This window comes from Trachemys scripta, chromosome 17 (genome assembly GCF_013100865.1).
Source record: "Trachemys scripta elegans isolate TJP31775 chromosome 17, CAS_Tse_1.0, whole genome shotgun sequence".
In the NCBI taxonomy this organism is placed as follows: Eukaryota; Metazoa; Chordata; order Testudines; family Emydidae; genus Trachemys; species Trachemys scripta.
In genome coordinates, this window is record NC_048314.1 from 19,538,110 (window position 1) to 19,555,695 (window position 17,586).

At 42.6% G+C, this 17,586-nt stretch overlaps 1 protein-coding gene, 1 long non-coding RNA gene and 4 other non-coding genes across 9 annotated transcripts in view; 5 read left to right on the plus strand and 1 right to left on the minus strand.

The window, feature by feature from the left end:
- Nucleotides 1-481: 481 nt before the first annotated feature.
- LOC117889395 lies at nt 482-12,011 on the plus strand. 4 transcript variants are annotated; one of them, XR_004648468.1, is made up of 7 exons: nt 482-573; nt 1,996-2,056; nt 3,511-3,561; nt 4,591-4,639; nt 6,151-6,212; nt 8,396-8,485; nt 9,454-10,841. It is a non-coding gene; the product is annotated as an uncharacterized LOC117889395 (long non-coding RNA). The 4 variants fall into 4 exon arrangements; XR_004648467.1 differs by lacking the exon at nt 9,454-10,841 and adding an exon at nt 9,037-9,425; XR_004648465.1 differs by lacking the exon at nt 9,454-10,841 and adding an exon at nt 11,618-12,011 and having other exon boundaries at nt 483-573.
- LOC117867285 lies at nt 2,737-2,867 on the plus strand. Its single transcript, XR_004643351.1, has one exon. It is a non-coding gene; the product is annotated as a small nucleolar RNA SNORA17 (small nucleolar RNA).
- Nucleotides 3,590-3,723, plus strand: LOC117867283. Its single transcript, XR_004643350.1, has one exon. It is a non-coding gene; the product is annotated as a small nucleolar RNA SNORA17 (small nucleolar RNA).
- On the plus strand, nt 5,184-5,317 carry LOC117867282. The gene has a single exon (XR_004643349.1). It is a non-coding gene; the product is annotated as a small nucleolar RNA SNORA17 (small nucleolar RNA).
- On the plus strand, nt 7,220-7,350 carry LOC117867286. Its single transcript, XR_004643352.1, has one exon. It is a non-coding gene; the product is annotated as a small nucleolar RNA SNORA17 (small nucleolar RNA).
- Nucleotides 12,012-13,737: 1,726 nt separating the features above from the next.
- The window catches only part of DIPK1B (divergent protein kinase domain 1B), a 40,418-nt gene continuing 36,569 nt past the window's right edge, over nt 13,738-17,586 (minus strand). The window contains exons 4-5 of the mRNA XM_034793531.1: nt 16,986-17,162; nt 13,738-14,956 (exon numbers count right to left, since the gene is read on the minus strand). Coding sequence (XP_034649422.1) covers nt 14,144-14,956; nt 16,986-17,162 — 990 coding nt within the window. The 3' untranslated portion in view covers nt 13,738-14,143. The remainder of the gene's footprint in view (nt 14,957-16,985; nt 17,163-17,586) is intronic.

A 17,586-nucleotide genomic window follows, 5' to 3' on the forward strand; every position in this document is an offset into this window, starting at 1 on the left:
TTCCTTTCGTCCCCTGCCTTTACAGACCCCTTTCCAGTGTTGCCAGCTCTTGAGATAGTTGGTGTTTCTCTTAAAGCTCCATCTCCTGGAGTCATGGGATTCATTGAGAGACTCGCCATTGTAGGTTTTTTTTTTTTTTTAAAGGAAACCTGTGTGTCTAGCCTGCATGGCTGGGAAATGGGAGCTGTATAGACTCAGACACCAGGAGGAGCAATAAAAAAACACGCTATTTTGAATGTATTTAGCTGTTGAACAGAGCTAGGCTCATGCCTTTTGAACGCTAGAAGTTGGCCATATTGCCGCCCCCCCCCCATGCTGATTCTCCTCCTCCCTTCTCTGCTTCCTCCCCCCATCCCTCTCCTCCCCAGGCTGACCCCTCCCTGGGCCCTTGAAACCGACTCGCTGCACTTCACGCTCCTGTCCAGCAGGGGGAGTGTGTCTGCGACCACGAGGCAGCTGCGGGCCGCGGAGGACACGGTGTTTTGTCCCTCTAGGGCTCCCGTCGGGCAGCTCTATATAAGCGGGAGGCGCGGGCCCAGGGGCCCCTTTTTCTCGGCTGGCTGCAGAGCGGCGGTAAGTGAGGGGCGGCCGGGCTCTGCCCTCGCCACCCCGCACCCAGCCGGGCCCTGCCTCGGTTCCGCCCTCCTGGAGCCGCTCAACGGTCACCCGCGGGGCTGGGCCCAGCTGCCCCCCCCCCGTGTATCTTTGGGGGGGGGGGGCTTCCCGAGGTTCCAAGATCCCCTCCCCCCAGCCTGCAGGATAGACACGCGCGCCCCCCCCGAGCCCCGCCCGGGGAGGGGGCCTGAGACGCGGGGGGCCCTACCAAATTCACAGCCATGAAAAATGCATCACAGCCCATGAAATCTGGTCTCCCTGTGGGACGTGTGTGTGGTTTTGCCCTGTATTATACAGGTTTCATGGGGGAGACCAGCGTCTCTCAGATTGGGGGTCCTGACCCAAAAGGGGGTCGGGTGTGGTCACACGGTTATTTGCCCCCCTTCCATCTGTGCCGACTTCAGAGCCGGGTGGCCGGAGAGCGGCAGCTGCAGGCCGGGAGCTGCTGCCTTCGGAGCAGGGCGGCCAGAAAGTGGTGGCGGCTGGCTGAGGGCCAGCTCTGTGGGCAGCAGCGCAGAAATAAGGGTGGTAATACCTTACTGTACCATCCTGCTGCGTGCTGCTGGTGGCGTGGCGATAATGCATTCAGCGCTGGGCTCCCAGCCTGCGGTTGCTGCTCTCCGGCTGCCCAGCTCTGAAGTCAGCGTCGCTGCCAGCAGTAATGCAGAAGTAAGGGTAGCAGCACCGCCACACGCACATACCCTTACAATAACCTTGCAACACCCCCCTCCACACACAGCGCCTTTTTGGGTCAGGATCCCTACAATTATAACACTGACATTTCAGGTTTAAATAGCTGAAACTATGAAATTTATGACTTTTAAAATCTTACGACCATGAAATTGACCAAAATGGACTGTTAATTTGGTAGGGCGCTACTTATGGCTTTGATTTTCAGAGGTGCTGACCACTGCCCAACTTCTACTGCCTTCATGGGAGTTGGCAGTGCTCAGCTTTTCTCAAAATCAGACCCTGCTTTTCCTGCAGATAAAATGTTTAAAGTAATCTGGCCATGCATCTTGAATTGTTAAAGAGGGGAAATTGTTGTTTTCAAAACTCTCTAAAGCTCTTTTCCTTGGAAATATGGATTTGATTACGCCCTCTCTTCCTTGTGTAATATGTCATGCATCCAGACACAAGTGAGCTGCCAATCCTTCTGTGCTTTTATTCCCAAGGTTTTAAAGGAAGGTTGGGACAAGGGGTGAAAGTGAATATTAGAAATTAAAGTGGGGAGAAGATTTTTGGGGACTAAGGTAAATTGAGATGGGCTTTCAGGCCAGGGAATTCTTGGGTGAGGAAAGAATAAAATTTAGGGGCTTGTGTGTGAGGCAGCTGTTTGATACTCAGTGCCTTTTTTCTGATTTTCTTTTTCCTGTTTAGCGAAAATATATAAAGAGATTGTGGCATGGAAGGAGGCTTGATCCTGAAAATGAGACACAGGGTGAGTGAATTTAGGCCTAGTACAAAGTTATCTAAGTATGGTGGTCTATGAAACACGTTGTGCTGGCTAGCAGAGAGCTTGTGTTAGCTGCTACTCATTATTTGCAGCTGCTAAATTACATGGAAAATACATGAAATGTTTTCCTAATGTTACTTTTCCTGTAGGTCCCAGAGATATGCTGCATGATTACAAATGGGAAGGGGCCTGTCCATGAGACCATCTCTATATTAAAACATGACTCGTACAATGGAAGACATTGAGCACCCTCACTTAGCAATTATATAAAGAGTTGTGCATCTACTTGAGAATCAGTGACATTATTCCACTCTAAGCACATATGGGTTTGATGTAGAAATTATTGTATGATGTTCTTTGGCAGTGTTATGCAGGAAGTTAGATTAGGCGATCTAATGGTCCCTTCTGGCCTTAAAAATGTATGTATCCTAAAATCTCACACTGTAACTAGATTTGGGGGAAATTCCCTTGAGAGAGAGCAGTATGAGGTGTTACATATGCACACAACAGTGCATGAACAAATGGGGGTGTAAAGAGGTTGTTATAAAGCTTTATTGATGTCCTGAAATGTTTCCGTTTTATTGACTGCATCAGAATCTTCCCCAATGTAATGAAATCTTTGCGATTTGCCATTTATGTATGCATCTTTTGACATTAGATAGGTCCCTGCCCCGGGATGTACAATGTGGCTACCGTGTGTCATCTTTGTTCATTGGGTGGCAGAGAGCGAGGGGCGATGTCTGCACTCTGTGCTCTGAAACCCATGAGCACTCAGAATGATTAATAGCCTGACATCATTTATAAAATAGACTTGCTTTATTGGCGGCACATGAGAAACTGGGTAAATGTGCCCTAGAAGTCTCAGACTTCTCCCGTTTTGAACTTCGTTGATCAAAGAATACCTTGTACTACAGTGGGAAAGCACTACTAGAAAGTTTGTGGAGCATTGTCTGGGTTTATCTTTTGAAATTATACGATCCACTCTGTAAATATTCCTTTACCCATTTCACAGTTGGGAAACTGAGTAATGGAGAGAATATGATTTACCTATGGTCATATAACAAATTGGTGGCACTACTGAGAATAGATCCCAGAAGTCCTGACTCCTAGTCTACAGCTCTAGCCACTTGATTAATTTCTCCATAATCTCCTTCTAATCCAATTCTGCGGTCAGGTCCATCAAGGGAGACCTTGTAAAAAATCACTCTGCTCTTGCTGTGGGACTGGTGGAAAGTAAAATTAATTGCAAAGAAGATGTACATGATTTATCCTCATAAGGTAAAAAAATGGTTATATTCAGTTTGGGTGTAGTGCTTAGTCTTCCAAACTGCTCTCAGCCACACACTGATACCCAAATAGTGGGCATCTGAAGTGCGTGTCTAAATGGGTATAATAACTGCTCTAGTTATTTTCTGTTTTTCTTTTTGCTCTTTTTACAGGGGGGCAAATGTGAATACTGCAAACGCAGGAGGTTTTTTCCTAGAGCTGAGGTGAGTGTCATTTCATGCAGGTTCCCTACATGCCCCTAAAGGCGTTGCAGATATGGTTGCTGTGCCATGTTTGTGTCATCAGGTGGCAGAGAGGAAGAGGCTGTGTCTACGCTCAGTGCTCTGAAACCTGTGAGCACTCAGAATGATTAGCAGCCTGACATTTTGTTTGTTTTCTTTACGTTGTTTAATAGAAATGTAGTAGTCAGTGAAAGGTGCTGGATTCTGAGTTGTGGAGATAGAAGTTTTCTTTCAAGTGCAGGTATTGCAGGAGCAGGGACGGTTTCTTTGCTCTGTCCCAATGTGTTCACCTCTGGGCAAGAAGGTAATTGGTCTCTCTACCCATTCCATTGGGGCAAATTGTGGTGATGCCTTTTGCAATGTGACACTTGTCCTACATTGGACTGACACCAACTAACCTATTGTGCATGACCAGCAGATAGCTGTTTAGCGGCTAACCATTTTTAGTTACAGTGCTAACTAAAAGTACTGTAGTTACTTTTACAAGTAAACTGTAAGGAGCTGAATTTGAATCCGAGCCTAGAATTGATGAGTATTGTATTCCACCAGTACCAGTCCCCTTCAATCATTTGGTATCCCCTGATGATGTTGGTTCTAAAGTAGCGTAAAGAGGATGAACAAAGTCTTTTGTGAAAATTCACTGTTTTGACCAGCAAGAGTGGGGAGCTCTAACCTTGTTCATGTACCGTTGTGACCTGGTGTTTCCGTGAACTGCAATTTATTCAGTATTTGGCGATCTTTAAAATTATAGGTGGAACTGCCCTGATATTTCACTCTGCAGACTGGGATCTTTTAATGGAAATAAATGCCCATCTAGCACGTTATTTCCCCCCTCCATTTGTTCAAGAACATTGTTTGCAGAGGTGAGCCTGAATCCAAACTCTGCTTCTCTGAAATATCCTAGATCCAAACATCCAATCCTTTCCATCTCTCTTGAATTCTAATTCCTTTCCATGTCAAGTTTTAGAATGATTATAATTGCTGTACAATGTGTTTTGTCTTTTTGGGCAGAAGAATCAAAAGATCCCATGGTCCAAGAAGTCTGCATCCTAGATGTGAGGTGAGCATGGAGACAGTGTATATTCTAAGTAGTACTTCCATATACCAGAGACCATCAGCTAAACTCTTGTCCAGACCAGGAATTAGAATGTGTTTGCTAACCATGCTGACAGCCTGGAGTGTAGACAAGACTGTGTGCCTTTAACACATGTTAAACTGACGTGTTAAACACACAGCCTTGTCTACATTAGCTTGTTAGTATGTGTTGTCTAGACCAGAATTTGGAAGTAGTTAGCTAAGTCCTTATGTACAGCCCTCCAATCAAATGAAGATATAAGCTGCAACATGGCAGGTATTTGCATTGCTTTAGATTGCTGAGAGATGGTGGGAGGGAGATGAGAGCTGTCTCAGAGGAGCTGCTTATGAAATTCAGCAGCAGTTCTGAGTTTTCTAAAGCCTCCTGTGTTTTGCTCAACAGTAAGTGGATAGAGGGGCAATTATGTGTCGATTTCAGTCTCATGGCTGAGATTTCTTTTTTGTTGCTGCTTTGTTTTTATTGTGAAAGAATCGCAACTTCTCTTCAGCATCCTGTGTGTTAATAGTCCCATGCCCCTAGAGGCATTACACATGTGGCTGTCATGCCATGTGTGTGTCATTAGGTGGCAGAGAGGAAGAGGCTGCGTCTACGCTCAGTGCTCTGAAACCTGTGAGCACTCAGAATGATTAGCAGCCTGACATTGTTTCCAAGTATACCTGCTTTCTCCAGAGGATTGGTGAAAGATGGCGCAAATGTCCTTTGAAAGGCAGTTAAAAGCACACTAATTTTAGCTGCATCAGGAAAAGGCCCTACATCCTTGTATACAAGGACAAGTAGAAGTGACTGTTCTATTCTAAGGAACTCCTCAGTCCTATGCTTGCCTTTCAAATGGTCTTCTGTGGCCTTGGGGAGATTGCCGCTTGATGTCAGTTCTGCTATCTCTAAATTGGAGATAACATTTTAATACCCCTCCTGAAGTTTTTTGAGGGTTATACTTTTAAAGCACTTTGAAGACAAAAAGCATCCTGTAAATGCTAAGAATCTGGAATGAGAGAGTGACTTTCCAGTGTATCTAATGCCACATGAAGAGTTCTCCCAGTATACCTATAGCAGTCTAATTATACAGCTGTAGTTTTGCTGCTTAATTTCCCATGTAGACAAGCCGTAAGTAATGCTTCTATTTAAAATGTTAATCCATTAGCTTCAGTTCTGTGTTTGTGAGACTAGGCACACTTCTTAATGAAAGAGCAAAGAGATGAATTCTGGTTATTTATGAATTGAAGTAGAAATATTGGTGGCTGTTTTGTTGGCATGCCGCATGGTTGAATGTATAAGGTTACACAGTATCCAACAACGGAGGTAAGCAAAGGATGTCTGAATTGTAGGAACATTACTGAGTTCATGCAGTGCCTGCATGGAAATAAAAAAACAGTTCAATGGGTTTTACATTTGAATGCATAATTTTAAAATAGGGAGAACTGAGAAGTATTTTAAAATGCTTTGCAAATATTTGATATTCTGTCTCCTATTCACAGTTGCTCTTGAGGAGGACAGCACTAATTTCCTTTGAAATGGTATAACATAAATGCTGTTGAAGGTACGTATTATGGCATCCTTCGCACTGGAATCTAGTATTCCAGGCATGACATCAGTTACCGCAACTGCTGGTGCCAGTGAGTTGGAGCATAAAAACTGATGTTTAAGGGACATCATGGTCAGGTTGTTTTAAAAAAAGCATATTTATAAAAGAAAATGTCCGTATCTATGTCACTAATAAACTGTAAGATGCTTGAAAATGAAAGAAGGGCTTAAAATGTAATTTACCTTCCATAATTTTTGCTGATTCTCCCTCCCCTCTTTTACTGTCCCCAATTTAGATTGGACAATGAAATTAGATTGGTAGTTCCACTTTCTGGTTCTCTGAAGCACTGTGCTTATGCATATGTTTAGGTTACTTAGGCTGACGGGGATTTTTAAATTCAACCCGTAAACTATTTTCATGGAATTAAAAACGTTGAGTACATTTCAATTTGTACCTTATATTTCTACAACAGTCATTTTGGATCTCAGCTCCCAGACCATCTACCGTTAATTTTGAGCAATTATTTTTTCCTACATTGTGTCCATCTTTGTTTTTTAAGCCTTAAAGGAAAGCCCAGTGACCATGGAAGGCAGTCCTATAATGCATGCGTTATTTAATTTAGAACAATCATGGTCATACATCATTGTCCACTGGGTTTGGGCTGGAACTTTTTTCCTGGATAATGTAGGAAACTGATAATCTGTTAGAGCTCTCACATTTTGTTTTATACATACATTTTAATATTTGTAAGCACTATAAAATTCATGTGCACACAAGCAGAACTACATAACTTTCATCATAATTACTGATCACAGCAACTACCTTTGAAACCAAATTGTTTCAGATGTTTGTGTGTTAACACTGTTTAGCCCTCTGGCACAAGGCAGGTCCATCACTAGTGTATCAGCATTGTGAAGACATATTAGCCTCTTAAGTTCAGATAGATAAAATAGATGTTTGCTACTTCACTTGGCAAGGCTACGTTTTTAAATTTTCCTTTTACCGTTGCCTGCTAATCAGTTACTGCCCCGTGGAGACATAACTACGACTGCAGTGTTGTCTTTATGCCAGAAGGAGGCAGACAGGAAGCATTGGCCACTTTGAGTCTATATCCTTAAAGAATGGATGCAGACAATTACAGTGGCTAAACAATGTATTAATTTGGGGAGGAAGAGTGAGGAGGCTGTCTGTTTTCTTTGCATCAGACTGTTCTGTAGAAATTGGGTTTGTGTTAAGGTTTTTTAAGCAACCATTTCAACAAATGAAAATCACTTACCTTTTAAAGTAATCCGCATGTTTAAGGACTGTTTGGTTTCAAATTAAATTGGTCTTAATGCATTAATATAGCAATTAACTTGTAATACAAAGTTATTAAAGCACAGCATTTCTCTCAAATGTCTCAACAACAAAATTATGCTAAATCCAGTAGACACATTTGCTAAAGAACTTTAACGCTGATCGTATGTTTCCACACATCTGTTTGCAAAATCCTTTCAAACACTGCAAAAGCATTCATATGTCACAAGTTTGTAATAAAACAGACGTTAATTCAGATATGTTAAAGGAATAGATCAGCTAAAAGAATACGCTTTCAATATCCAATCCAAACTCCGTGCAGAAATTCAGTGAAGTCCTTTTATAAGAGAGGAATAAACTTAAGAGTGCATCCAAAGATGAAATGCTTTGATCTGATTAAAAAAACCAACAACTTTTCTTTAAAGGTGCAACATGGCTTGTAAGTTTTCTACTGAGTTTATATGTTAATGCATCTGCAAAGAAGCTTGACCTCCAAGCTAATGAGCTGTTAGGGAGCAAAGATATAAACATGTTGTAATAATTGTGCAACACCTATGCCATCTCGGGGGTATAGTGGAGATAGCCCTCCACTGTATTGGTGTTGTAAGGTGACTGAAGAGGAAGGCTATGGCCAGACTGAGCATTCTAAAACTCCTGAAGGCTTTGACTAATAGCCTGACAAAATTTGGCAGTGGTGAGTGCTGGATAATGTCCTCATTAAGTGGGCATTAGAGGGGCCAAAGGTACCATTAACCAAGTGAATAGCTGATGGCTGCAAAATGAGCCATTTAATTGAGAAAAGGCCCTGCCCGATAGCAGTGGCTTCTTAAAAGAATGTTAATAAGGTTGAAGTGGATTTCCCAACATGTTAATAGTGCTAGTTAATAATTCTCTTCCCAAAGGCAGACAGCAATCCAAATATGGACTACACCTTTCTGGGGGACTCATCCATGGTTCTGACTTTCAGCCATTGAAAATACCAACCTTTTAAAGTAAGACATGTTTTGAAAGAAAAACCATTGTTCACATTGACTCATACATCAGAATCTAGAACCAAGTCTTTACCATTGCATATGTTGCATTTAAATCACAAATATTCAAGATGTAAATATTGGGAAAAATAAAGCGCTTTTGAGACTCCCATCTATCTAACCATTCATACCCCATGTGAGGAGAGATTGAGGGGGTGGAGTTATAGCATAGCATATTGAAAGCTGTGCCAGAAGGAGGTCAGTAGTAAAATGGTAGCCAATTAAGACTCAAGATAATTAAAAAAAGAGTGGGGGGGGAAAAAAGAGATCTGCATAATTACAGTCTGAGATGTTGAGCAAAATTTAAGATAATGGCTTTTTTTGGACTAACTACACAATTAAGTAATGGTCTGACTCAATCCAAAGAATATAAAGAAATTAAGAGATTAGGCTATTGCTCACTGGCTAGATATTGCATACAATACCTTATGGAAGTCACTGCTCCAAGACCTGGACACAGCTAAATGAGTTCAAGAGAAACTAAATCCTGTGTTCCACTATGTGCTCTCTAGCTGGCAGTGAGGAAAATACCAACCTTCCTAAGGATTAAACAGGCGAGCATGGAAGCCTCAGTTGAGTTCAATGTTACTTTATCAGGTATTTATATGTAATTTCCTGCAGATGTGATTAGTATCATGAGACACTGCAAATAGGTAGTATGTTAGGATTTCAACATGTTTTGATTTAAGCACTCCAGCAGTGTGAGGGTTGCAGTTGTAAAATCACCATAGCCATGTGGTGTCCGGCCTTTGAGGATCTGAGTTTGAAAGAATGAAAGTTCCAGTCTTGACACAAGTGTTAATACGGAACAAACAATAGTTTGTGGAACTGTCATATGATTTCACTTCAAGGTTTTTTTTGGTTTTTGTTTTTTTGTTGTTTTTTTAAATTCATGTACCCCCACCGACATCTTGAACTCATGAAAACAGGAATATGATGGAAAAGCTATAAGAGACAAACTTGGAGGATTTTAAAAAAAATTTGGAAGAGTTGAAATATTACTGATGTAATGAGAAACTTAGTAAACAGTCAAGAAGCACGTGTATTAAGAAAGGTTAAAAATGTGCATTGTTGCATATTCTAAATTAAACATAAAACATGACTTGAGACCCAGTTTAGCTTATGCTGCCTTTACTTTTTCTTCTAGGGTTGTCTTAGAATTCATACTTACTATATATGGCAATAATCTCTTCATAAATATTGCTATAATTTGGTTTCTGCATCAGGTTCGCTTATCAGCGGCCATGGGCTTTTACCTGCAGCTTGTGGCAATGGTGTTATTATCTGAGATGGGTTCTTGTATCAAGTCTTATTACTCAATATGCCCAGAAACTACTACAACTCGATAATATTAGTGAAATTAGTTGCCAAAGGAGATGAAGTAATTTGCATAATAGCCAAGTAATAAAACCTTAGTCAATAACTAAGGCGGGATCCAATCTGTTGGAGTGCAGCTGAGAATGGTAAATCCTTGATTGCAAATGGTTTTGAGGGAAAAAATCCTTCCTTTGGTGCAGCTCAGTGGCATCTTGGGTAATGCTCTGTTGCTATTGGAGACCCAGTTTGAATACCAAGAGCCAAAATCCAAGCTAGACTTCATAAGGGTGTCTAAATAGCTGCATCTCCATACTGAGCAGCCGTAGGAAGGTGTAAATTAAAGAAAGTGAGAGTTGGAGCAGGTGCCGGACTGCTTAATTTAGCCTTTGATGTCCTTCTGTTATTGATCCTCCCTGTACATACCTCTTGCAGCACCTCCGCATAGAAATTACACTAACATAGATTCTCAATCTCAAGCCTACTTGCTGACGTAATCATGCAGTTTAGTTTTGGCTCTGACTGATACGGGCTTGGACCTGCTGTGAGGTTAGCACACTTTTTAGTTTTGAGGTGGGAGGCAGAGAAAGCCTTGCATTGCTCACCAGTAGCATCTGCTCATTGAGATTGGCTATTGATGCTTCGTTCCTCTGCAGTTGGAAGGAAGGTGGCTACAAGTTGGCTTTACAGTGGTGATTGGGGGGGAACATGGGAACTGGCAGAGGACTCTGAGGGAGGCAGAAGACCCTCGCAGCAAAAAAGGATTGGAAAAAAGCCGTATGGCTTGCTAAACTCAAATGATTAGGTCTTTAACCTTTTTCCTGGGTGACCCATATCCTGAAGCTGATGGTTCAGTGTCGCCCAATAACCCTATGCAAAAATGGAATCTCTTGCTGTGGACAAATCACAAGGGGTACGTCTACACTTACGGGAGGGTCCGGCGGCAGGCAATCGATGTTCTGGGATCGATCCCGGAAGTGCTTGCCGTCGACGTCGGTACTCCAGCTCGGCGAGAGGAGTACACGGCATCGACGGGGGAGCCTCCCTGCTGTGTCTGGACCCGCGGTAAGTTCGGACTAAGGTACTTTGAATTCAGCTACGTTATTAACGTAGCTGAATTTGCGTACCTTAGTCCGAAGTGCGTACTTTAGTCCGAAGTACCTTAGTCCGATTAATGAGGGATTAGCCTAAGTGGGGGCTTAGTGGGGACCAGGCCGAGGTCGTGAACGGCTTCTTAACCCTGTGTCCTCTTCGTTAAATGGGCCCTGAGTATTCTTTACTGGAATGAAATTCAGCTCGGTGCATGCACAGAGCCATATTCATGACTTAAATGCATTGTCAAAGGGATTCACTGGGGTTTACAGGTTGCATAGGGCCTCCTGCCAGGCCTTCAGTGCTGAGATAAATTTTACCCACCAAGAGTCCATTTTGCTCTGTTTCTTAGTAATGTCCACCTACCACTGTTCTTGGGCACGGAGTGGTTAAAATGTAAGCGTCTTTCGAATTCATTTAGCCGTTGTAATGACTTTCCTGGAAAACTGGGTTTCATTTATGGAGCTGTTTTTCTTTGAGAAATGAAATTCTCTGAATAGTCCTTGAGTCATAACTGACTCGGTTCAACATCCTTGGTTCATTGGCTACAGGGACAAGATCATCTTGTTGCCAATCAGAACAGAGACGTATGTTCATTTTAAATGTGAAAAGTACTCAGATGCTGTACCAGAGTGATCAGCAAGGTCTTAAATGCAGCGACTGATCAGCTTCTCTCTTTCCCCTCAGAGCCACAATCAGAGGTGTCAAACCAGACATGCTTGAGGAGCAGTATGATGTACCTTCCTGGGCTACGGAAGTATTGCAATGTCTAGCACTATATGAGGACGGCATTTATCTAATATGCTGGGGCACTTTGTTTGCAGATGGCGCCTGTAGGTTTGTGTTTTCTAACAAACCTGGCAGCAGCAAAAGAAACCATTTGGGGTCTTTGCACTTGAAGTTTGCTAGATATATCTTCAGCCTCTGCCATGCACTGCCTTAAAGTCACTGCAAGCACTACAGACAGTGAATGTGAATATAATATGTGGTGATGTAAATATATTCTTTGCAACTCTAAATGTTCTCAGTAACCTGTTTAGCCAAGGTGCCAATAAAGAATAAATAGCTATTCTGATCTTCACATTGCTTCTCTGAGTGTTCCTGATAAACTACATTAAATGCTATATGCATGTATTTTCCAGGCATTTTCAGATTAGCAAATGGATAGTGAAACCATAAAGAGACTAGTTTAAACTGACTTTCTTCCTGCCTTGAGGTGGGGGCATCATTTAAGTGTCAGTCTAAAGAGAAAAGGGGCCTACCCAATTGTCTAAAGTGAATTATATTGATGTATTCACAGTACCATAAGTAATATCCATTTGAACCATTCCAATTTTTTTTTATTTTTAAATTGCATTCAAAAAATTATTTAAATTCACTTCTGATTCAACTGGCAAAAGATGGAAAATCTGGCACTTAACTAGGCAGAATCCTTAAAAACTCTTCAACTGAGTGCCCTTTTAATGCAATAGCATGCATTACGTTCGGATTGTTGGCCTTGCCTTTGCATTTCTAGGCCCCTTTCTTTTCCTTTTTTTCTACCCACTGTAGTTTTATGGTATTTAACAAGTCCGAGTAACTTTTATGGACATAACACAATTAATATGAAACCCCAAACAAAATACCCCCCACAAAAGATGCTTAGCCTTCTGGTGTATGAATTACTGTGGTGCTCTGGGAAAGCAAGTTAGACTGGCTGCAAGCTCGATTTAAAGCATTGTTGCCACTAAAACATTTTCCCCATAAATAACAGTTGAGTGGTGATGATGATCTTATAGAACTAATAGAAGGGACTGATATCTCCACTCCAAAGGGCTCATAACTTTACAGCTATGACACTAAAGATTGCTTTCAGAGGCCATATATCCCATGGGACAGAATTTTTTTTTCTAGTGATTGTACTTCAGATGTGCTTAACTTCACGAAGCTACTGTCGGATCACCAGCATGCAGTCTAGCAGAATGGATAAAATCGTGCAGGGAATGGAGAACCAACAATAGTTTACATAAACTAAACACCCCGCTCAATCCATGTGTTCAGAGCATCTTGAATGCTCAAAGGATTATTATAAGTAAATACAAATGGAAACAAAGGGTCAGTCCTTCAATAGCAAGTAGTGTTCAGACAGCCAAATGAGATTTGTTTTTGTTGCTTACTGAAAAATTGTCTGAAATTCCTTTATTTTTATTTGGGTGCAGGGGAAGAGCAGTGGATTAATGGGGGCTTAGCCTTTTACCTTTCCAGTCAAATCCTGTCAATTTTAAAAGTGCCGATTAAACCAAGGTGTGGATTTGGACCTGAACTGGTGTCTGAGCACTGTCTTTTCTCTTGATATGGGGAATACAGTATACCATGTAGCATATATGCCACTATGTTAATTTGGTTTGTGTCTGCCTGGGGACTTTCTGTATTTGTATAGGTCTGTTTTATCCTGATGTTATAGCCATCACTGTTTTCCTTTAACTGTAATCATTTTCATACATTATTAAACAAGTAAATGGGTAATGGTGCGGTCCACCAGGTAATGCGCCTTCTCGCAAGTGTAGCAACTGATTACACGAAACCTAGAATTTGCCAGAACCTACCTACTATGTGGTCAGGCAGTTCAGGAAGGTGTGTAACAACCAGAATCAAAGTGTGGGTGGGTGAGCTTGTCTATCGGCTTCCTACACTGTCTGAATTTTACAGTATCAAATTCCGACATTAAAATAAATTGTGCAGACTCCAGGCTGGGATAATCTACCCTTTTAAGAATCACCAGGACGTTGGTATTTAAAAGGCAGGTTGCCATTGATGTACCAGTGCTACTCCCACAAAAGCTATTTATTTACATCAGAGGTGTTCATCAAAATAAGATATGACAATTACAGCATGATGATTCATTCTCTGATTGTTCCTTGATTAGCAGGAAAGAGGTGCAGCGCGACTCTGGTTCCTCTTATCTTCTTCCCCCAAAACTATTCAGCCAGGCTCTTGGTATTTCTACTTTGCATCATGTTCTTTACAGACCTAAAGCACGCTGTTGATGATTTTGCTGAGTGGCATGGGTCACTGATGCTTTACTGGGGGGGAGGGGGGAATTCATGAAGGAAAAAGGGCTGCAGCCATGTGAACTACCTGTTTCTGGTGCATTTCCTCTGGCAGAACGAAGAGGCATGACCTTCTATCCTTAACTGGATACCAATACTATAGCCCACTATCACGGCTGCCCTGTTAGGAATATTTGGTATTTGAAATCTTCTTCCAAAGCAAGGTCTTGAGATTATTCAACACAAGTGAGTGGTGCACTTCCATCTGGCTAGCCAGGCCACTAAGGGTCATACAAGTTCGTAGCTGCTTCTGTAGCTCTTCTTTCAAGTCAGATGGAGCTCCGTACAGCAAGTAATCCTGCAGTAGCCCACAGACTTTTGCCAGGTTGGGCTGGACCATGTCACCCTTGCACTGCTTCATGAGTTTGTCACAAGTCGCCATGCAGTCCTTCCCATAGGTGCAGTCCACGTTCTGCTCACAGTGACGTCCCTTGAGGAAACCTCTGATTGTCATCTCTGTTGCCACCTTCCTCAGGTTGACCATTTTGAAGTCATACTTGTCGTTGTAGCCCACGTTCTTAAAGCTAGTTTCACAGATGTAGAAGTTCCCGTACGTCCCATGGAATATCTCCTCCACAAACTCCAGAAGGCCAATGGCAATTTTTGCTCTCCTGGGCCAGGCTGGAGCAAACCACTGGTGAATAATCCGATGGATGGCTGAAGGCAGCAATGGCTGGAAGAAGTGAGGGACATTAGTACCGTAGAGGGAGTTGTGAGGGATCTTCTCTGTGACATACAGGTCCCCGCAGTGCCCCAGCAATTTGGAGGTGTGCTCTTTCTCATGCAAGGAGAGCATGAGCAGGAATTCGTTTAGATGAAGTAGAGCCCAGATGGATTTGGCCTCTGCCAGAGATACTTTTCCATCTCTGTTCACATCTGCCATGGTGATGATTTGGTTCACCAAGGCTGCAAGTGATGTCTGATCTCCTAGGTTAGCCTGCAAATCAATAAGAAATCACATCAGCTCTTTAAATTTTACCCATTGTGTACATTAATTCAGGGCAAAGTAGTAGGGTGCTGCTTTCTGAGTGAGGTGAAAGTGCTAGAACAACCCTGAGACGCGCGCTTTGCTGTAGCCAGCTGGTTACAGCCCTTCAGATTCTCCTAGTGCTTTTGCTGCTGAGAGCTGCTCTAACGTGGGAAAAGCCCTCAAGGAGATAGGCAGAGTGCAGCATGCTCTGGACACACCTTTGTGCCTGTCCACTACCCTTGGAGTTGCAGCCAATCTGGGATCAGAGCAACCAACCCCTCCTTCACAGGAAATCTATTGCAATTGACTCTATATTCTAATTACACAAGAGTAAATACATCTAAAGTCAAAATAAGAGGATGTCTTCTTAACACCCTGATTTAGGTTCAAACATTATCGCTAGATTGCACAGGAACAATAGAGACTCTCATTAAAACAGAACATAATTTATTTCCCCATGGCTTTGAAAGTCTGTGCTTGCAAGCTCCTACTTTTGCATTTTAACCTACTTGCTATCAGGAGGTGCAGCTAGACTAAATATTTGCAAGTATGCAGTTGTAGCGGGAGAGAGAAACTAGCACGTTGGGATGAAAGCAGGGGCAAGTGTTCCTAACATGTTTCTGAACGTTTTGGGACTCTCTTCTGCAGAAAGTACGGCAGCAGTCTGTGGTGTTCTAATTAATCCGTGCGGTCTCCCTTTAAGAAAATTCCTTTTTTATACCTCTTTAAAGATGATCGCTTAGAAAAGGAGTTAAAAGGAAGCCAGTGCTTGTCAGCTTTAAGAGGCCAGAAAACTTCATTTTAGGCGTGTGTCACATAAGATCACTAATTTCTCTTCCCGTAATGCAGGTTTTATCCCCACCTCACTTGGAGGGAATTACCAACTGAGAAGTGATTTGAGTATTCCTAACAGGATGACTTAAAGTGTAATCAAATAACATGGCCTTTAGGGCTCTAGATATGGTTTTATTGTTTCATCCACACCAGCGTGAAAAGTAGCAAGTGCTTAGCAGCGCACAGCAGTGCTACCCAGCAGTTCTAGGCTCGGATGCAATGAATACCTCAGTCAAGTAGACACCACCTTGCTATCTCCCCCAAATAGAATGGGATCTGAATTGGAATCTGGCTGGGTTACTGGGATTATAAACTCCTCCCTAGCAAAAGGGCACTGGGCTGCTTTAAAAGTCATGAGTAGAGGTGGTCAGAAAAAAGTAAAAGTTGCAAGAAGTAAAAGTTTTTATTTGGGGGGGGGTTATATAATTTTTTGATCAGTGTGGGTGTGGGGTGCATTTTAATTTAGCATTTTAAAAAAATCATTTTTGAAAATGGGAAAAATGAACACTTTCAATGAATCTGTTCAAGAAAGCTAAATTCAAATTCCAACAGGGTATTTTAAAGACAAAGACTTAAAGTGCTTAGAACCTCTATATAAATTCAAAATAGAATGATGCCCCAGTAGCGTCGCATTAAAACCAGTAATAGAGTCCTCTTAACATCTATATAAATGCTCTGTATTGGCAATGCTGAGAGAAGAGCCAAAAAGGGCCTTTGACCCAGATCCTTAAATATATTTAGGCTCCTAATTTCCGTTGAAATCAATGGGAGGGAGCAGCCTGAGTCCCTTTCTGACTGATTGTAAGGGTTGGTCTTGCAACTAGAATTCCAAAATGAGACTGAAATGTACCCTCGCACCTAATACAGTGGTTTTGTTCAATATATATCCTTATCTAGTGGTTCCTACGGTATCTGCTCTGGGGATTATCTTGAATATGACATATCACACGAAGCCTCACTCTACAACAAACAGTGGGGATCAGAGTCCTTCAGACAGGACTGGATCTTTTCAAGGATTACAGAGGATAGAAGAATGCATTTAACTTAGGCTTCTCCCCACTGGCAAGCACTATTGCTGGTCCCAAGGCCTTCCAAACAGAGGTGATAATATCCTGTCCGGAAAAATGCAATGTGAGAGCTTGGGAGCCTCAGCGACACTGACTTTTAGGAAGTTCAGGAGCATCTCTCTGAATTCGTCCATGGATGTCCCTCTTGTAGGCTTGTCAAAGAGAACCAGGTCCCTCCTGGGCACTGAATCGGGCTTGCTGTCGGCCTTTAAAGCATCTTCAATACCACATTTAATGATCACTTCTTTCTCCATCCAGCGCCCCCTGTACACCTGGACCAAAGCAGAGGTAAGTGACCATGGGAAGATTGACTGGCTGAAAGCAAATGCAAATAATTATTTGGTGGGTTCTTCCAGGGTTCCCAGGAGAGCCCAGTGGATGATATCAGTGAGATTCCTTCCACCAATTCCAGTTAGTTTCGTATTGGTAACAGTAAGAGGGTGGGTTTGCAGCCATGCAGCCCTCTATCTGCATCACAGGCACCACATGGGCAGTGGCGGTGTAAGCTTCGCCTACGCTGCTGTGCCAACATCGCTCAGGCAAGGAAGAGAAGGGTTCTGGGTGGCCCACTCGGTCCTTGGCCTTTCCACTGACGCAGCCAGTGCGGAGGCACGTGGGGGGTAACCACAGTGGAGGTGGTCTGGGGAGCGTGTTCACCCACCTATGAAGGGAGCGGTTGAAAAGCAGCCCCACAGA